This window comes from Ursus maritimus, unplaced genomic scaffold (genome assembly GCF_017311325.1).
Source record: "Ursus maritimus isolate PB19 unplaced genomic scaffold, ASM1731132v1 scaffold_30, whole genome shotgun sequence".
Lineage (NCBI taxonomy): Eukaryota > Metazoa > Chordata > Mammalia > Carnivora > Ursidae > Ursus > Ursus maritimus.
The window spans coordinates 5,156,335-5,178,119 of record NW_024425564.1 but is presented as its reverse complement, the minus strand read 5'-3'; the positions used below and the strand labels follow the sequence as shown (position 1 = coordinate 5,178,119).

Genomic DNA, 21,785 nt, shown 5'->3' with positions numbered 1-21,785 from the left:
CCCTCTCCTATACATTTTTACATTAACCTCCTAGTTTACTCCCCACCAAGCTTTACGTCTACCAGAGGCGGAATGCCTGCCTCGAGTTCAACGGCCGAACCGCGGAGCAATACACCTACAACAGAGAGCTGTTCGTCCAGTTCCACAGCGCCGCGGGGTTGTTTGCCGCCGTGCCCCACCTGGGCCGCATAACTGCCAAGAACTGGAATAGAGGGAGTTCCTGGTCCTGAGACGGAGCCATGGACTCCGTGTGCAAGCCCAACTTCGACTTGGACGAGGGTTTCACGCTGAAGCGCAGAGGTGACAGGGCGGGTCTGAAGGAGACACTTTGGACGGGGTGGACTTGGGCTGCAGAGGCGGGAGTGGCTGCCCCATCCCGAACTCCGGCGCCAGGCCAGCGCGGGAAGGGGCCAGACTACCTGCTCATGGAACAGGGAAGAGCCACATTGTGTTTGTGGATCTTGCGACAAACTTTTTTTTCCTGGTAGAGGAAGCCAGGAGACAGGTTAAAATGAAGAACAAATCAAGCTATTTCATTTCTTCTCCTATTTATTTATTTATTTATTTATTTATTTATCTATCTATCTATCTATCAGCAAGAAAGAGAGTTTGAGCATAAATGGGAGCGGAGAGGGGAGTTAAGATGGCGGAGGAGTAGGGGACCCCTTTTTCAGCCGGTCCCCTGAGTCGAGCTGGATAGGTACCAGACCAGCCTGAACATCCACGGAACCAGCCTGAGACGCAGAAAGATACATCTGGATCTCAACAAATGAACATCTCCAGCACTGAGTATTGAGGTACAAAGCGGGGAACCGTAAAACTGGCACAGATATCAGAAGATAAACGGAAGGGGGAGGGAGCCGCCATGTTTGGGCACCGGGAAGCGGTAGCCACCTGCACAGGGGAGCGGGTGGACTCCCGGACCGGCACCCACAAGAGACCAGACTGAGACCCTGAGCGGGGAGCGCGCTACCAGACTGAAAACCGGAGCTCCGGTGTGCTCACTGGAACCAGACTGAGACTGGGAGCTCCGGAGCACGTGGGGGTGGCTGGCGGCTGGCGGTGTTAGAAACACAAAGGACAGAGACGTGCTGGCCCTGGAAGTGAGGGCTGGGACGCCGGGTGTGGGGCGCACATCCCGGGACGCTGCAGGGTTGAGCAGCACTGACAGAAACAGAGTTAAAGTGGCCAGAACATCAGTGGAGAACGGTCTGCGATCCCTCTGTTCTGAGACAGAGGCTGAGATTCAGCCACTGCTGCCCTGACTCTCAGAAAAGGCACAGCAAACCGCCGGGGAAAGCCGCCAGAGAACAAAAGCCTGGAAAGACCGGCTCACAGTGTGCCCATCCCCATCCCCCCTCTCAGGAGACACGGAGACTCTACCCAAACAGGGTTGCCTGAGTATCGGCGCGGCAGGCCCCTCCCCCAGAACACAGAGAGGAAGAGGCTGAAAAATCAAGAAGCCCACATCCCCAAGATCCCTATAAAACAAGGGTGCACGCCTGGTCCCGGTCAATAATTTCTGGGCTCTGGACAACCCTCAACCTCTCCTCATCAGAATGATAGAGAAGGAGAAATCCCCCAGCAAAGAAAAGACAATGATGTCTGTGGCTTCTGCCACAGAACTAATGGATATGGATATAACCAAATTATCGAAATGGAGTTCAGTGGCAACAGGTCAAGATGATGTGTAGAGCTGAAAAAGAAATATAAAAATGCAATGAGAATATGAATCTCTAAGGGCGGAAATGAAGCGAATTGGCAGAAATTAAAAATTCAACATAGCCAAATGCAGTCCTACCTAGAGCTCTACGCCAGGGTGAATGAGGCAGAAGAAGAACGTATCAGTGAATTGGAGGATGGGTTAGTAGAAGAAAAGCTAAAAAGAATCTGGGCTCAAAAAATCCAATCTCAGGAATTAGGTTACGTGATTACTGACTCAATGAAACGCTTCCAATGTCAGAATCATCCAGCATCCCAGGGTGGAGAAAACAGAGGTCTAGAAGAGATATTGAACAAATATGTAGCTGAAACCCTAATCTAGCAAGGGAAACAACATTCAGCCCAAGAGGCAGAGAGACCCCTCCCAAGCTCAACCACAACAAACCTACACCACGCACGTCATAGTGCAATTGGCAAATATTAGATCCAAGGTTACAGTATTGAAAGCGGCCAGGGCAAAGAAATTCTCACGGCAGACCAAGGCAAAGGTACTCAGAATTATTGACCTGTCTACACAGACCTGAATGAGAGAGAAGTGGGGGGCATTTTTAAAGCTCTTCGTTAGAAAAACATGCAGCCAAGGATCCTTTATCCAGCAAGGCTGTCATTCAGAATTGATGGAGAAATAAAGATCCTTCCAGAATCGCCAGTCATTGACCAATTTTGTAACCTATGAAACCATAACCCTACACAGGAGATATTAAGGGGGGTTCTATAAAGGTAAAAAGGCCCCAAGAGTGATATAGAACAGAAAGTCACAATCGATAGAAACAAAGACTTTACTGGCAACATGGCATCATTAAAATCATCTCTCTCAATATTCAGTCTCAATGTAAATGGCCTAAATGCTCCCATAAATGTCACAGGGTTGCAGATTGGATAAAAAGACATGACCCATCCATTTGCTGTCTACAAGAGACTCATTTTGAACCTAAAGATACATTCAGACTGAAAGTAAAGGGATGGAATACCATCTTTCACGCCAATGGACCTCAAAACAAAGCTGGGGTAGCAATTCTCATATCAGACAGACTGGATTTTAAACTAAAGACTATAGTTAGAGACACAGAAGGGCACTATATTATTCTTAAAGGATGTATCCAACAAGTGGATATGACAATTATATATGCCCCCAACAGGGTAGCAGCAAGATACACAAGCCAACACTCAACCAGAATAAAGAGACATATAGATAAAAATACGTTAATAGTAGGGGACCTCAACAACACCATCAGAAATAGACAGAACACCCATGGAAAAAATCGACAAAGAAACAAGGGCTTTGAATGCCGTACTCAACGAGTTGGACCTCATAGATATATATAGAACACTACACCCCAGAACAAAAGAATACTCATTCTATTCTAATGCCCATGGAACATTCTCAAGAATAGACCATGTTCTGGGACACAAACAGGTCTCAAACCGTAACAAAGACTGAAATTATTCCCTGCATATTCTCAGACCACAATGCTGAAATGGAACTCAACCACGGAAAATTTCAAGGAACTCAAAAACTTGAACAAACATTGAGAAATTTTACGGCATTAATCTATAAATTCCAGAAATCTTCTCTCTAATTTAAACAATTTAGTAGGAGCCAGAGAGAAACGAGCATGGTCCAAAAACCTTGGATACTGCAAAGGCAGTCCTAAGGGGGAAATACATAGCCATCCAAGCCTCACTCAAAGAATAGAAAAATCTAAACTGCAGTTTTTATATTTCTCACCTCAAGAGCTGGAACAGCAACGAGGGACAAGCCTAATCCACGCACGAGAAAGCGATTGACAGATTAGAGCAGAAATCAATAATTAGAACCAAGCTACAGTAGAGCAGATCAACAGGACTGGAAGCTGGTTCTTTAGAGAATCAATAAAATTGACAGACCACTGGCAAGACTTATCCAAAAGAATAAGAGAAAGGACAAATTAATAAAATAATGAATGAAAAGGAGAGCTCACAACCAACCACCAATGAAATTGAAGGATTATTAGAAACTTTTATCAACAGCTTTATGATCAATAAATTAAGCAATCTGGAAGAAATGGAGGCCTTCCTGGAAACCTATAAACTACCAAGACTGAAACAGGAAGAAATTGATTTTTTAAACAGGCCAATTAATTATGAAGAGATTGAGTCAGTGATAAACAACCTTCCAAAAACAAAACTCCAGGCCGGACGGTTTCCTGGGGAATTCTACCAACATTCATCAAAAGAAGAAATAATACATATTCTCCTAAAGCTATTTCAAAAATAGAAACAGAAGGAAAGCTACCAAACTCATTCTATGAGGCCAATATTACCTTGATCCCCAAACCAGGCAAAGACCCCATCAAAAAGGAGAATTACAGACCGCCTAATGAATATGGACGCCAAAATCCCTCAACAAGATCCTGGCTAACAGATCCAACAGACATTAAAAGGATTATCCATCATGACAAGTGATTATTACATCCCTGGGATGCAAGGGTGGTTCAACATTTGCAAATCAATCAGTGTCATAGATTTCATCCAGAAAGAAAATTCAAAAATCATATGATTCTTCTCAATAGATACAGAAAAAGCATTTGACAAAATACAGCATCCTTTCCTGATTAAAACCCCTACAGAGTGTAGGGATAGAGGGTACATTCCTCAATCTCATAAAAACCATCTATGAAAAGCCTACAGCAAATATCATGCTCAATGGGGAAAAGCTGGAAGCCTTTCCCTCAAGATCAGGACACGACAAAGGATAACTCTAACTATTATTCAACATAGTACTAGAAGTCCTCAAGCAACAATCTGACAACAAAAAGGGATAAAAGGTATCCAAATGGGCAAAGAAGAAGTCAAAATGTCTCTCTTCGCAGATGACATGATACTCTATATGGAAAACCCAAAAGAATCCACTCCCAAACTATTAGAAGTTATAGAGCAATTCAGTAATGTGGCGGGATACAAAATCAATGCTCAGAAATCAGTTGCATTTCTATACACGAATAATGAGACTGAAGAAAGAGAAATTAGGAATCCATCCCATTTACCTGCGCCATAATTCGTTACTTGGAATTAACTTAGCCAGAGACGTAAAGGATCTATATTCTAGAAACTACAAATCACTTTTGAAAGACATTGAGGAAGACACAAAAAGATGGAAAAATATTCCATGCTCATGGATCAGAAGAATTAACATAGTTAAAATGTCCATGCTACCCAGAGCAATCTACACTTTCAGTGCTATCCCAATCAAAATACCAAGGACATTTTTCAAAGAACTGGAACAAATAGTCCCTAAATTTTATGGAACCAGAAAAGGCCCCAAATCGCCAAGGAACTGTTGAAAATGAAAAACAAAGCTGGGGGCATCACAATGCCGGATTTCGAGCTGTACTACAAAGCTGTGATCACAAAGACAGCATGGTACTGGCACAAAAACAGACACATAGACCAATGGAACAGAATAGAGAACCCAGAAATGGACCCTGGCTCTTTGGGCAAGCGCTAATCTTTGATAAAGCAGGAAACATCCGTGGAAAAAGACAGTCTCTTCAATAAATGGTGCTGGGAAAATTGGACAGCTACATGCAAAAGAATGAAACTTGACCACTCTCTCACACCACACACAAAGATAAACTCCAAATGGACGAAAGGCCTCGATGTGAGACAGGAATCCATCAAAATCCTAGAAGAAAACATAGGCAGTAACCTCTAGGACATCGGCCAAAGCAACCTTTTTCATGACACATCTCCAAAGGCAAGAGAAACAAAAGATAAAATGAACTCATGGGACTTCATCAAGATAAAAAGCTTCTGCACAGCCAAGGAAACAGTCAAAAAAACTAAGAGGCAGCCCACGGAATAGGAGAATATATTTGCAAATGATGCTACAGATGAAAGACTGGTATCCAAGATCTACAAAGAACTTCTCAAACTCAATACACGAGAAACAAATAAACAAATCATAAAATGGGCAGAAGATATGAACAGACACTTTTCCAATGATGACATACAAATGGCTAACAGGCACATGAAAAAATGCTCAAAATCATTAGCCATCAGGGAAATTCAAATCAAAACCACACTAAGATACCACCTTACTCCAGTTAGAATGGCAAAAATCAACAAAGCAGGAAACAACAATTGCTGGAGAGGATGTGGAGAAAGGGGATCCCTCCTACATTGTTGGTGGGATGCGAGGGTACAGCCACTCTGAAAACAGTGTGGAGTCCCTTAAAAGTTAAAAGGGGCGCCTGGGTGGCACAGCGGTTCCCGCTTCCTCCGGCAGGGCGTGATCCCAGCGTGGTCGTAGGCCCCACATCAGGCTCCTCCGCTATGAGCCTGCTTCTTCCTCTCCCACTCCCCCTGCTTGTGTTCCCTCTCTCGCTGGCTGTCTCTATCTCTGTCAAATAAATAAATAAAATCTTTAAAAAAAAAAGTTAAAAATTGAGCTACCCTATGATCCAGCCATTGCACTACTGGGTATTTACCCCAAAGATACAGACGTAGTGAAGAGAAGGGCCATATGCACCCCAATGTTCATAGCAACGATTCTCACAATAACTAAATCGTGGAAGGAATCGAGATGCCCTTCAACAGATGACTGGATTAAGAAGTTGTGGTCCATATATACAATGGAATATTACTCAGCTATCAGAAAGAACGAGTTCTCAACATTTGCTGCAACATGGACGGCACTGGGGGAGATAATGCTAAGTGAAATAAGTCAAGCAGAGAAAGACAATTATCATATGATTTCTCTCATCTATGGAACATAAGAACTAGGAAGATCGGTAGGGGAAGAAAGGGATAAAGAAAGGGGGGTAATCAGAAGGGGGAATGAAACATGAGAGACTATGGACTCTGAGAAACAAACTGAGGGCCTCAGAGGGGAGGGGGGTGGGGGAATGGGATAGACTGGTGATGGGAGGGCATGTATTGCATGGTGCACTGGGTGTTATACGCAACTAATGAATCATCGAACTTTACATCAGAAACCAGGGATGTACTGTATGGTGACTAACATAATATAATAAAAAAACATAAATAAATAAATAAATAAATAAATAAATAAATTAGGGGGAGCAACAGACAGAGGGAGAAGTAGCCTCCCCACCCAGCAAGGAGTCCAATGTGGGACTCGATCCCAAGACCCTGGGAGCATGACCTGAGCCTAGGGCAGATGCTTAATGGACTGAGCCACCTACGGGTCCCATCTTCTCTTTTTTTAAGGAGAATATCAGACTGCTAGATCAAAGGAAATCTATTGGCTGAATATATTCTGATTCCAAGATAATATCTGGCAGGATTATACATCCTTTCGAACAAGATGAGAAAATGTAAATTCAGGTAGCTTCATAGCGGGTCCAATATTTCTGTTCAAGAATATCAGTCACTGTGGCCAAATTTCTGGCAGAAGCATTCTAGAGCACCAGCTCTGACCATCTCCTGTTCTTTGCTTTTTCTTTACTGGGTATGACAAGGTCATTCTTAGAACATTTGAATGTTTTATTCCATTTTTCCTACTGTGTTCCCCATCTCCTGCCTCTAAATAGCTTAACAGGTGATAGGATTCATCTTTATCATCTGAGAAGTCAGTTTGGCAAAATCGCTAAAGGCACTGCTTTGGCTGCCTCAGCTGCCATAACAAGATTCTTCCCCCCGCCTCCCAGTCCAGCCTAAAGTGAACGTCTTCCCCTCCGAGAAGGGGCACCCGCAGCACCACAACCTGCTTGTTTGCCACGTGTCAGATTTCTACCCAGGCCACATTCAAGTCCACTGATTCTTGAATGGACAGGAGGAAACAGCTGGGGTTTTATCCGCCAACTCGATGCACAATGGAGACTGGACCTTCCAGATCCTGGTGATGCTGGAAATGACCCCCCAGCAGGGAGACGTCTACGTCTGCCAAGTGGAGCATCCCAGCCTGGACAGTCCTGTCACCGTGGAGTGGAGTTACTCTCTGATGACCCTCCAGGCTCTGGGGTCTGCTCACTTTGTCTTGCGTCACTACACGACACTACACGACACACCCCCGTGTTCCTCATCAACCAGGCTGTGGTCTCGGCTGGGAGCAGCGAGGATCTGGCAACCCTCGCACCTGTTTATCCTGCCCTGGAGGAGTCTAAAGAATCTCTCCTTGTCAAAAAAAAAAAAAACCTCAGAAAGGCAATCACCGTCATGACTGGCCCTCGGATGTGGAAACACCTCTGCCTTCAGTCTCCCTTCAGTCCCTTAAGCTTGGACTTGATGCGCTGACCTAAAACCCGCGTTTGCCTCCTGTGGAAGCCATCACTCTGAGGCCCCAAACTTTAGAGTGTTTCCACATCTACTCCTTCTCCACAGTGGCTCCAAGCTTGGCCTTATCCCCTTCCTTTTCTCTCGGTGGTAGATTAGAGCAGGCTCCAGGTGCCAGAGGGCCTGGGGTTGCGGCAGGTGGAGGGGAGACTCACCCCACCTTCTGTTCTCCCCAGAGGCACAGTCTGATTCTGCCCAGAGCAAGATGCTGGCTGGACTCGGAGGCTTTGCGCTAGGGCTCACCGCCCTCGGAGCGAGCTTCATTCTTCGTTTTAGAAGCCAGCGAGGTAAGGAACTTCTGGAAAGTGGTTGATACTGTCTTTCCACTGTCTCGCTGTTCTTCAGAGATGAAGTTGTGACAGAAAAGCAAAAAAACAGAGCAAAAGAGGTCACTGAAATCAGACTCTGATGAGGTCAAGACAGCCCTGTCGGGAGCAAGACGCCTAGCCCTAGATCTGGCCCAGTAAGCTACCCGAGGCTGCCAGTTACCCTATTCTGCAGGGTGTTCTTCTCAGCCTGGGACTCACCCCTACAGACTGGGCCCTGCTTTCATTCCCAGTGACATGGCGACTGCGGTGGAAATGTTTGGATAATTTTCCAAGATGCTGTTGTTCCTTACTCTCTCAGTGACCGAATCCATGTTCCCTTTTACTTTCATTTCAGGATGACAGGGACCTCAGCCAACAGGTGGTATTTCTGCTCCTTTCTCCGTTTTGGGATGTAATTCATTTCACTGCAACATGAGATTGGGAGCATTCAATGAGTATGCTATGTTCAGGATAGATCGTACGAAGTGCCCTGAGAATAGGAGAAACTCTCAGAGGCTGCTCCTTTCTTTCAAGCTGAGCCAAACTGCCCCCAGCTCTTGATCCCATTTTCCTCTTTAGGTGGGTGTGGCCAAGGAGCATGACTTTGCCCCATTGCTGAAGGAAACTCCAGAAACTCTCTCCTGTTTTTCATTAAGCCAACATTCAGCCTCTCTCTACAATTTTTTTCTCTCCTGGGTAGAGGGAAAGGAAATGCATCCTTTAAGCTTGGGTTGTTTCAAATTCTTCCTCTGGGATGCGTGAGTGGCTCTGTTGGTTAAGCATCTGCCTTTGGCTCAGGTCATGATCTCGGGGTCCTGGGATCGAGCCCCGCATCAGGGTCTCTGCTCCGTGGGGAGTCTGCTCCCCTCACCCCGCCCCGCTGCTGCTCGTGCTCTCTTTCTCTCTCAAATAAATAAAATCTTGAAAAATAAATAAAAATAAGTAAATTCTTCTTCTTCTTCTTCACAGGGCTCCTGAACTGATCTCAAACATCACACGTAGCCTTGGAACAAGCAGGTCTGATACTCCTGATGTCCAGCAACCTTCCACTTCCAGAAAGGAACGGCTAAGTTGTGCCCTGATGCCAGTTTCTGAGCCTCTGCATTTTACTTCAGTGCACTTCCTCTTTCTCAAGGTCTTCCAGTCTATAGAGTGGCCTTTCCGGAGGAGCATAAACCATCTAAATCGAATGTTGTTGTTCTTTCTTTGTGAGAGGAAGGAGATGGTCATGTGGCCATGCTTACAGTTGAAGGGTTTGGCGATCACCGGACAAGTCACTGTTGTTTTACCCAGGAAGGGAGAAATAAACTTCTTGTTGGGCATCAATTCTCCCTATTGAATAGGAGGTCCACTGATAGTGGACCTCCTAAAATTTGCTTTACTTCATCATAGATGACCAAGTTCATGCTGCATTCTTCCCAGTGAGGGGTGGAACCATTACTCTTAGAAAGCCCAGGAGGAGCCGACACTGAGCGTGGATTTTGGCATTGACATTCACACAGGACTGATAACCCATGTCAATCATGAAGAATATGCTTTCCAAGTGTAAAAATCAACATAAGATCTGGGGCGCCTGGGTAGTGCAGTCGTTAAGCGTCTGCCTTCAGCTCAGGGCGTGATCCCGGTGTTCCGGGATCGAGTCCCATATCGGGCTCCTCCGCTGGGAGCCTGCTTCTTCCTGTCCCACTCCCTTGCTGTGTTCCCTCTGTCAAATACATAAATAAAATAAAATAAAATAAATCAACATAAGATCAGAATTGTAAATAACAGGTATAATATGTTAATATTATAGTTCTCTTTTTATACTAGTCACATCAAGGTACAGAAACAGATTACCCCATGACTCTAAGTTTATCAGATCACCCAAAACTCCTTCCCTTCTGAGTCGTTCATAGGAAGTACATCTCCAGTTCCAAAAGGGTCAAAGATACGCGTATACCAGATTTTTCAGACATGGGTCTGCTTTTAGAATACGGTTTATTATGATTTTTATAAACCTGTTTAATTAATGTTTTAGACCAAGACAGAAATCATATTTGTTTCCGTCATTTCATGGTATGGCATTCCACCTAAGCCCAAATTTCATATAATAGTAATCAGGAAAACTTTAAAGTCCTGTAACATTTAGAGATTAGTATTATTTTTCAAAAACGACAAGGCCTTAATCAAACTTAAGGAGCTTTCCTTTCTTAACTGACCTTCTTGCATGTGACTACATAAAGCCAATTTGATCAAATGTCATCATAAGCTATAACTTTAAGTCAGTATTTGGTGATTTTAAATACCACAAGACAACCATCTTGTGATCAACTAAGGGGCTGTGTCGGGGGTCTCCAAGACCACCCAGATTAGGTGGTTCACTAGGAGGAATCATATAGTTGTACTCCTGGCTGTGATTCATTACAGCAAAGGTTTACAAAGCAGTCAGTCAAGGGAAAAGGCACAAGGGGCAAAGTGCAGAAAAACCAGGTGCAAGCTTCCAAAAGTCCTCTCCCATTGGAGCCACAGGACTCACTTAACTCCTCCAGCTATGATCACACGTGTGAAATATCGTCTGCCAGGAAAGCTCCGCAGCCAGGATTTTTACTGGGGCCTGGTCACGTAGGCGCCATCTGCCTCGCACATACCAAAATTCCAGACTCGCAGAAGGAAAGCAGGTGTTCAGCATAAACCATATTTTGTGCAGTTGAGGTACAATTTAGGCACATTCTTATCAGGTCTGGGAATGGTGGGAAGCCTTTCAAAACCCAAGCTCCCAGATGCCAGGCAGGGGCCGGCTTTGGAAGCAGGCCAAAGGATGGTAGTCGGACCTGCTATGTTACTTCTTTTCTGCACAGAGGAAACCATTTTGCTGACAATTTTCAAAATAACATGAGTATGCATTTTTATCAAAGACAGACATACATTGATACAGAAAACACCCTTAAAGACTAGGTTTCTGGAAACATGGGTTATTGCTAAAGACATAGAGCTAAATTCATATAATTATGCTTCATTATTATGATTATGTGAAATTATTATTACAAATGTTTTATGAATCCTATTCGCATTTAAGCGGGTTTTTTTTTTTTTAAGTAATCCCTATGCCCAACAGGGGACTTGAATTCGCAGCCCCGAGACCAAGAGTTGCCCGCTCCACTGACGAAGCCGGCCAGGTGCCCTGAGATGTAACAGTTTTTGAACACCTGAAGTAAAAACAAAGGATGCGGATGAAAGTATTCTGTTCTTTGAAGTTTTGGGGTTTTGCTCAATGCCATGAGAAATTACATGTGATTTCTAGCCTGTGATATTTCTGGTAGAGAGTATAGTAGCCCACCTCTCAGTGCCCCAAATGAGAAAGTTAAGTTGTAATTCGTATGTCCACTGTCCATCATCTTGGAAAAAGAGAGAGGCAATCCACTTAGTGCCCAAAGCCAAAGAGCCTGACTGTGAATGAGCCTCTCATTGCCTGCACTGCCCACAATGAGAGAGACTTCACTATTTCGGATTTTGATAAGAAACAAACAAGCCTTGTCGGCAGAGGACTGATAAACCAGCATTTATAATGCCTAAGAGTTCATTTAATATTGAGTCATAATTAAAAGGAACTTAGTTTAGGGGCGCCTGGGTGGTGCAGTCGTTAAGCGTCTGCCTTCGGCTCAGGGCGTGATCCCAGCATTCTGGGATCGAGCCCCACATCAGGCTCCTCCACTGGAAGCCTGCTTCTTCCTCTCCCACTCCCCCTGCTTGTGTTCCCTCTCTCACAGGCTGTCTCTCTCTGTCAAATAAATAAATAAAATCTTTTAAAAATAAATAAATAAAAAATAAAAGGAACTTAGTTTAAAAACATTCTGCCCGTTACCTTAGAGTCCTTATGAAGCAGAACCAATACATTAGTTTAGGCTTTGACAAGGAGAGGAGGGTCTCCCTGATTTTCTGTTTCGTCAAGAATTTCTCCTCACATGGTATCATCAGAGGACAGTCAGAAAGCAGTGAGTTAACTCGGAATTCTAATCATTGAGGGGTGCCTGGGTGGCTCAGTCGTTAAGCACCTGCCTCCGGCTCAGGTCATGATCCCAGCGTTCTGGATCGAGCCCCGCACCGGGCTCCATGCTCAGTGGGAAGCCTGCTTCTCCCTCTCTCACTCCCCCTGCTTGTGTTCCCTCTCTCGCTGCCTCTCTCTGTCAAATAAAAAAAGAAAATTAAAAAAAAAAATTCTAACCATTAAGTACTGTTTTGAAGCTTGCCCTCTTGAGCATAGAGGATTGTCATGTGGAAACATAATAGGGAAATTTCTTTTTCATAACACATAAATTACTTAGTACTTCTGTCCTTTCCTCTCTCTCTCTCTTTTTTTTTAAATTTACATTGATGCTTTATTTGAAACAGTTCTTCTGAGTTTAAGGGTTTTCTCTTTTTAAAAAAACTGTTTTAATCAGGCTCCACACCCAACGTGTGGCTTGAACTCACAACGCTGAGATGGGGGGCGGGGGGGGGGGGTCCCAGGCTCTACTGCTGAGCCAGCCAGGAACCACCAACTGAACCTGCCAGGCACCAAAGTTTCTTTCTTTTATCAAATGAGTGAGAACTCAAAGCGCGGGGGAGGGGGGGGGAGTTACTTGTCAATTTGAAAGTCACAGTTTATCTTTCTACAATTAAATTAAGTGGAAAAAATGAAGACCCCCACTGGTAGCAGGAAGAAGCAAGAGTCTTGCAGGGTCTGGCGTTTGATGAGCTAGATATTCAGTCACCGTGCATTTCCATTGTTTTTCTGCGGCAGAGTCTTGGGAACGCGCATGCCTGAAGCCAGGTTACTCTTCTGTCCTTAACCCGTAACCATGTGCGGTTGTTGCCACAGTAGCTGGCTGTGCCCCAGACAAATGGGACGCTGGTCTGTTCCCACAGAGCTTTATCCCAGTCTTCATCGCAAGGAGGGCACTGCCATGTGCTCTCAGCCAGAGTCTCTTGTCCAAGTTTCCCGATTTGGTTGACAACATCCTTCTCAATACAGATTTTATCATCACAGCTTGAGATATGATGACTGATTTCGCCCGAGGAACCTGGGGGCCAGCACTGAAGGGACAAAACAACCAATTTGCGACATTAGGATGATTCTTTCAGCTCTTGATAAGATGGTAAGGAAACCTGCAGGCCCTGATCTGGTGGCTTTTATCATAGGGGCATTGCAATAGCTTTTCAGGCTCCAGGGACCCTGCGTAAGCGGCTTCCATGTTGGAAATGACGGAGCTGAATCCAAGTGCCGGGTGGAGACCCGCCCCCCACCCCGCAGTCGCCTTCTCAACCCCAGCTACGCTCACTTCCGGCGCCTGATGTCAGGAGGTTAACCTTTCCTTTTTTACTGAACACCTGTAGGAATTAAAATTGTAGAGTATTGTTAATCCTCACGAGAAACGTTCTCAGTTTTTTGAGGAAGAAGCATGGCAAGGATCTGAATTTTAAATTCTTTAAAGCTCAAGAATATTAAGTAGGATCCCGTCACCACCTAGTGGCCAAGAGTGGAATCTACACTTGGAACAAGAAGCAAGGGAATTTGTCAATTTGGGAATACTCCAACATTTTTAACAAAAAAGTTAAAGAAAAAGTTAGGCATACAAAAGCCAAAATAAATATGGCCAAATGTAGAGGCTTTGGCAGCCCAGTGCTTCTGCGGTTTGGCTATGCCTTTAACAGCAGCCGTGAAAATATGCTAGTCATTGCTCTGTCACTAAACAAACCCTAATTATATTTTTACATAACTGAATATAAAGAAAACATACCAACAGAAGGAAACCCTTCAACATCAACTTTGGAAAGAAGGACTACATAAGTAGAGAGTGCTAGTATCTCGAAAGTGAATGTGATCATCAGGCAACATTTAGAGCAGTGCGGTCCAATAGAACGATCTGCTATGGAGGAAATGTTCTGTGTCTGAGCTGTCCGAAAAAGTAGCCACTAGCCACATATACTTTTGAGCATTGAAAATGCTAATGGATCATGCAACTAAGGAGTTGAAATTTTCGTTTAATTTTAAATTATTTAAATTCAAATTGTCATCGCCACCTGTAACCAGTAGCTACCGTACCGGGCAGGCAGAGTAGAGTTTACAATCTGTCTCTAAAAATATGTCGGCCCTCTCTCAATAGCTTTCAGTGGAGGCAGAACCATCTGCACGTGAACTGCTAGAGAACTGAAAAGTGAAAAAGAACTGGACAAGCAAGGGAAGATGGAAATAAAGTGTCTTGTCTGGTCACAGCTCATTAGATTTGAGGATACTAGATTCTCAAAAACATAGCAGTCCCACTAGCAAGTCAACAAAATTACAAAAGAAGTTAAGGAAGCACCAACAGTCCAATTCTACCACATACAGACGCTTCAACCATAGAAATAATCTTGGCAAACTTTCAACTCACGCAGTTGAAAAGTGCTGGGAACCAAGCCAAAGGAAATCGCAAAGACATAGCGTTCATAAACTTTACCAACACATTCTTCCTGGTACATACAGAAAGGGAGAACTTCCACACACCTCCTTTATTCGCCCTGTGAGTTTAAAGAGTTTTGCCTAAAGATCAAGCCGGATCCTCTCGGAGGACAGCACAAATAACCCCAAGGTCTGTCCCTCTGGACCTGTTGCAATGGTAGAACTGTCTGGAGACACTCTAGACTCTATTAAAACACTTTGGATGAAGGAAAATATCCCAGAATTCTAGGAACCTTGGAGTACAGGATCAACAGCAACTTTGTTTTTTTTTAAGATTATTTATTTATTTATTTGAAAGAGATAGAGACAGCCAGCGAGAGAGGGAACACAAGTAGGTGGAGTGGGAGAGGAAGAAGCAGGCTCATAGCGGAGGAGCCTGATGCGGGGCTCGATCCCAGAACGCTGGGATCACGCCCTGAGCCGAAGGCAGACGCCCAACCACTGTGCCACCCAGGCGCCCCAACAGCAACTTTTAATTAGGAAGACCTAATCTAATAAGAGGGCTATTCTGAATATTGCATGTGGGAGAAAGTATCTAAGGTGATAGCACCCAAGAATTCTGTCTTCCCTTATTGATTTTATGAGTAAAATTTCAGTAAACTTTTGGAAAGAAAAATTCTTCCCAAGATCAGGCGAAAGCCTTTGCTCTTCAAACTTCCTACCCAAGAAAGGGGAACAGGAATCAATTGGTATGTTTGAATTTTGAAAACTGCATATCCCACATCCATATTAAACTTGGGTCTCTTCAACAATTAGTAAAAACGGATCCAAATTTAGACGGTCCTTAAACAGCAAGATGCTTTTAAGCTGTGCTAATACAGTGGCCACTAGCAACATGTGGCTATTTAGATGAATCAAAACTAAATAAAATTAAAAATAAATTTCCTTAGGGGTGCTATCCACATTTCAAGTGCTCAGTAGCCATCTGGAGCTAGTGGCCACCATATTGGATTGCACAGATGTAGAATATTGCCATCATTCCAGAAAGTTCTATCGGATAATACTGGTTTAGAGGCCAAACAGGTATACAGATCACTGGAGTTTAATGATTTGAGTAAGACATACATAACTATATGGCATATGTCTCTGAGAATTCAACTGGCTGGCGTGGCTAACAAATTGAAATCATCTTGAAAGGATGCATATTGTAGATATTCTGCTGATGCTCCAGTAAGGCCAGTGACCTTCCCGGATACTCAGACACGGGCATATCAATAGAGGCAACTCGAGGCAGAGCCATGGAGGAAAGTGTGTTTCTCTAGGTGCCTCCAAAACCGCCTCCAAAACCTCCAAGGAATCCCTAGCAGGAGGTCTGCCAGCGAAACAAAATAAACAGCCTATCTGTTTTTAATCTTCTGTTTAATGCTTTGCCTAGAACTGTTGGCCTTTAGGCCACCACTGATAGGTAGATTACATTGGAATGTCCCTCCCCCCATTAAGGCAAAAAATATGTTTTTAAACTAATGATTTTTATGGAAATTATGAGACTGTTTTATTGGTAAAAGCCACTACACAATCCCTCATTTCTGGATCTTACTCAAGAAATTGTTTAGAGACATGGCATGGCAGAAAAAACTAATTGTTCCCCAACGTCCATAATCCCTGACTCCTTAATAGAATTTTCCATTTTACAAGGGCACACGGGCTTCCAGAATAAGTACTGGTTTCCCATCCTCCTCTCCAGTTATGTACAGTCACACATAAATTCTGTCCAATGAGCTGTATGCAGAACTGTTGTGTGCAACTTCTAGAAAGTGCCCTTATAAAAAGGGGGATGGGTCTTCTTCCCCTTTCCCCCTTTCTGCTGACTGGAATGTAGACATGAAAGCTGGAACTCAAGCAGTCAGATTGGACCTGAGCGGAAAGGGCCATGTTGAGGCTGGCGGAACAAGATAGAAGGAATCTGAACCCTGACACTGTTAAAGGCCATACCTGCCTTGCGGTGGCATGAGAAAGAAAGAAACATCTGTCTTGGTTAAGCCACTACGGCTTTCAGGATTTTCTGTTTCTCCCAGCGCAACCTAACCCTATGCAGTATATATACAGCATCTCTGGTTCTCAGCCAAACTTAACAAGAGTAGACTCGCCAAAATAAATGGCGCTCCCGATGTGCACACCACCCTCAAGCATCAGATACGGTAAAAATGACGGACTGGTTTCCTCCAGTCCTGGTACAGGGCTCTCACTAACAGCTAGCGTGCAAGCTGTTTATCTTCTTGGTAATCACGCTTTTCACGGTGCCTTGTCCAACATCACACACGTCCGTGGTGCTGGTTAGTAAGGGGCAAGTGAGGTTCTGTGAGCCCCAGAAATGGGATGGAGAAGGATCCCAGGCACTGGGCACGGGGTGAGTGTGGGGCCATCTCTAATGATTTCAGAAAGGACCTGGCATAGGGGCACCTGGGTGGCTCAGTCGTTAAGCGTCTGCCTTCGGCTCAGGTCATGATCCCACGGTCCTGGGATAGAGCCCCGCGTCAGGCTCCCTACTCAGCGGGAAGCCTGCTTCTCCCTCTCCTTCTGCCCCTGCTTGTGTTCCCTGTCTCACTGTCTTTCTCTGTCAAAAAAATAAATAAAATAAGAAAGAAAGAAAGAAAGAAAGAAAGAAAGAAAGAAAGAAAGAAGAAAGAAAGAAAGAAAGAAAGAAGAAAGAAAGAAAGAAAGAAGAAAGAAAGAAAGAAAGAAAGAAAGAAAGAAAGAAAGAAAGAAAGAAAACTGGCATAGACTTACTTGTAGGAATAAATCAATACCACACCTCAGCGGCAGTTACACTTTTCAGTTTCCCACATTGCATCCACGTGGGCCAGATACGAGCCTTAGTATCGCCAAAATACTGGCAATACCATAAAGTTGCTCTTAAAAACACAACAATGCAGTGTTGGGCATGTTGACAGCTAAATGGTGTCAGGTATTTCTAACACATCTTTTCTTAGTTGACGAATGTCACGTTTGACAGTGGCAGAAACAGAACAGCAGCAGCTATAACCAAAAAAAAAAAAAAGTGCTTATAGTTTAGCCAAAGAAAATATGTCAGAATTCACCCCGTGGTCCCATACTTTGCTGACTTAATGGCTAACTCAGTCTAAAATTAACACCATTGTTCAGCTGCCCAAGTCCTACCCAGGGAAGGAAGTTGGATATTGACTTCCCCCATACCGGTCCAACTAGTGTATGGCAGACACTGTGGTTTGGCTGACCCCACACCACACTCACTGCGACCCCTCTTTCTCCTTCCCAGACTTCCTTGCAATTAAGGATGGCTGTGTGACCCAAAAGCAGAAGTTTGCTGAAGAAACAGATGTGGCTGTCACTATGACTTACTTCTTCCATCTTGACTGTTGACGTGATAGTGAGCTGTAGCAGCCACTTTGGGGACACGAGGGGACAAGTACACAGAAGGAAGGGGATTGTGAGATGGTGGAGTACAAAGATACCATCTGGGCTCCTATAGCATTGAGAAGCGGTCAAACCAACACCACCAACTGTCTTCCTCAGATTTCTTGTTATATGAGAAAAATTAATTCAGATTTGTTTTTAGCCACTGGTATTTGGGTGTTCTGTGCCTGCTCTTGCAGGCATTTCTACTGGATGCAGGAGATCCCAGGAGGCCCTCTCAGGCCCTAGGGCGTTTGGTTGCCTTTCTTACTCTGTCCCTTTGCCTATTTCCTACGGGTCTCTGAGCAGAGGTTCATAACCCAGGCTGCACTTTGGAATCAACCAGGGAACATTTACAAAAGTACCTTTGTCCAGGCCCCATGCCAGATGAACTGAATCCACATCTCTAAGGGTGTGCACAGGGCATGAGTAATTTTTAAGAGTTCTTTCAGACTAGTGATTTTCAATGTTTCCTCTCCCAACTCAAGACTCTCTTATACTTTTAAAAATTACTGAGAACCCCAAAAGCCTTTCCTTGTATGTCTTATGTTATTGATATTTATAGTATTCAAAATGAAAACTGAAAAAAGTAATACTTATGCTTTTAAAAACAGAAATAATAAGCCCCTTTTATATGTTTATATTTTTCCATAATAAAAAAGTAAGCAAAAATAACAGGGAAATAAGGTTTTGTTTTGTTTGTTTTGTCTTACGTAGGCTCCATGCCCAGTGTGGAGCCCAATGCAGGGCTTGAATTCACAACCCTGAGATCGAGACCTGAGCTGAGATGAAGAGTCAGATGCTTAACCAACTCAGCCTCCCAGGTGCCCCAGAGAGTAAGTTTTTAAAGACTTCAAAGAGTTTTATCTGCTCCATTTGGATCATGATTTGAACAAATACACACAGTCTTGGACATCTGAACACTGAGTCGTTATTTGATGACAAGAATGATTATTAATTTTTAGATGTGACAATAGAATTGTGATCATATTTGTAAGAGTCCTTATCTCAGTGCTACCTACTGAAAAGTTCACAGATGGGATCATAGGATATCTGGGACGGCTTCAAAATAATCCAGATAAGGAGAAAGGAGTCTGTGAGGTAGAAACGAAACAAGATTGGCCATGAGTTGAAAATTTTTATCAACTCATGGCTGATGGATAGCAGAAGATTCATTTTACCATTCTCTCTATGTTCGTATGTTTGAAATTTCCCTTTAAAAAAAAGTTCTAAAAATAGATGCTATAGGCATCACATAGAAACCAGACAAAGCAAATGAGAAAAAAGCCGGTTTTTTTAACATTAGACAAAACATCCTGATCAAGATAAAATTCAGTAAACAGGAAGAGGGATTTTTTTATTAATAAAGCATAAAATCTTCAATGAAGACACAGTCAGGACCCACTTATCCATTTGGTGCAGTAGACACAGGGCGTAGGGTCCACAGTACTTTTGGGGGTTCATGAAAATGTTTACATTTCTTTTAAAATAGAAAATGAGCTTTTAGATTAAAGAAAATATCTTAATTAATATAAGTACATAATATGAATATATTTATCTGTATACCAACACAGTCATAAAATACAGTTCTGAATTATTTTTGAAGAAAGGGTCCAGAAAGGCAAATGTGCGTAGGGCCTACAGGAGTCATATGCAGCCCTGGGTATCATGGTTATGGGTGTTTATGTGCTGAAGAGAAAAGCAGCAAAATGCAAACAGCAGAGATGCTGAACTCTGGGATTAGACAGCTCATGACACTGTAGCTACAACCGCTGAACGTGACTTTGGGTTGGTCCTTGGGGAGAGGGTGAGTCAGGGAGTGCCAACGTGGTCATGAACGGGCTGGTCAAATTTACAGAAGGGGTCTGTATAGAGGGAAAGGTAGCAAGCACTTCTTGGGGTGTCTTCTCAGTTATCCCACCTTATGTGGGAAGAGTGCCCCCAACACCTCTCTTACACCCCCCTAGGGCTTCATACAAATTATCTGTTGTCACACTGGGCCACCAGCTGCAGAAATTTGGTTCTCAGGCGGACAGCTCACCAGGACTGGGGCTCCAGGAACCTGAACCACAGAGCCCAGAGACACAGAGGTTGAAAGTGGACTGATGGAGCGGTGTTTGTGGCCACACTCAGGGACAAAGTCTATGAACCCCTCAGGTCTCAGAACTGCCCTTGCTCTTCCCTATGAAGTCAACCCTTCCTTTAAATCCTGAGTACCCCGATATTTTTATCATAAACTGCTTTTTGGTCTTAAGCTGTTCTGAATCAGATTTTATGTTTGTAACAAAAAGAAAATTTAGGGGCACCTGGCTGGTTCAGTCAGTAGAGTATATGACTCTTGACCTCAGGGTCATGAGTTCAAGCCCCACGTTGGGTGGGGAACGCTTTGGAAATTTTTAAAAAGAACAGAAAAGAAAAGGAAAGAAAAGAAACTTTAGAAGTACAGGGTCTTGATAGCACTAAGATCAGAAGTTTAAAGGGGAGCAGTGTGCCCCGGACCCAGTGCGTCAGCAGTGGTCAAGGCAAGGACACTTAACCAGGGCAGTGTGGCCAGTTCCCCTCCCTTCTCTTTCCAGCAGAAAGGTTGTCACTAACAGGGGGATTATTCGTTGATAGAGCAAGTGCTCTCCCATTTTGCAGATGAGAAAACTGACGCTCATAGCAAAGAAGCAGCCCCGTTAGAAGCAGAACAGCACTGGCAAGTTAAACACAGGAGAAGCCCTGGTTAGGAGCGAGGAGAGATCCGCCAGCTAGCATCAATCAGTATGCCCTTCTGCCCTAAGTCTGCTCAGCCCTACCCCGCCTAGACCAGCTGCCACAGCAGAGTTTTCTGTCTGACTCCCTCTGCCACCCGGGTTCCAATCAAATGCAATGCTATTTCCCATCTTCTCCCAAATTCGAATATCTCTGAAACACATTTCTTAGCTTTAGTTTTGTTTGCTTCTATAGATTTTCAATTCTGAAAAGTGGGAAAATATTAAGGTATGAAAAATACAAGTGGGAAGTTGCAGAGCTACAAGAAACCTCTACCAGCACCGGTGGTATAGGTGTGTCCCTGAGTTAGTGAGAAGAACTGACCCACTGTGCAGCCACCAAGGTGGCCCAGCCCGAGGGGAGACAGGAACATAACATAGGAATCTATCACCGAGACCCACATACTTTGGCCCAAGGCTCTGTGGAGTCCCAGCCCTGTAGACGTGAAGTGGCAAGACCTGGAACATGACCTTTACACGAGCTGCCACAGTATCCGATGTGGTTTTTATCCGTTATGCTTTAGAAATCCACGTACCTATTTCATGGGATTCAAAAGGCCTTCCACCTGGAAGTAAGATGTTACTAATAGAGGGGGGCCTGGGCGGCTCCATCAGTTGTGATCCCAGGGTTCTGGATCGAGCCCTGCATAGGGCTCCTGGCTCAGCAAGGAGTCTGCTTCTCCCTCTCCCTCTGCCTCTTCCCTCCCACTTGTGCTGGCTCTCTCTCTCGCTTTCTCTCTCGAACGCTTTCTCTCGTGCTCTCTTGCACTCTCTCTCTCTCAAAAAAATAAAGTCTTTTAAAAAGATGTTACTACTAGAAAGAGAAGCCAGAGCAAAGTAAACAAATGGATTGTCACGCCCCTGTTCCCTGAGGGCAGGCAGTGCGGCACTGGGCAG

General features: G+C 44.2%; 1 protein-coding gene and 1 pseudogene across 1 annotated transcript in view; one reads left to right on the top strand and one right to left on the bottom strand.

The window, feature by feature from the left end:
• Positions 1–8,844, top strand: part of LOC103665562 (HLA class II histocompatibility antigen, DP beta 1 chain) — a 10,940-nt gene extending 2,096 nt beyond the window's left edge. The window contains 2 exon segments of the mRNA XM_040644613.1: positions 7,374–7,655; positions 8,175–8,844. Coding sequence (XP_040500547.1) covers positions 7,374–7,655; positions 8,175–8,311 — 419 coding nt within the window. The 3' untranslated portion in view covers positions 8,312–8,844.
• Positions 8,845–13,032: 4,188 nt separating this feature from the next.
• On the bottom strand, positions 13,033–13,516 carry LOC103665504 (annotated as a pseudogene).
• Between the last annotated feature and the right edge of the window lie 8,269 nt (positions 13,517–21,785).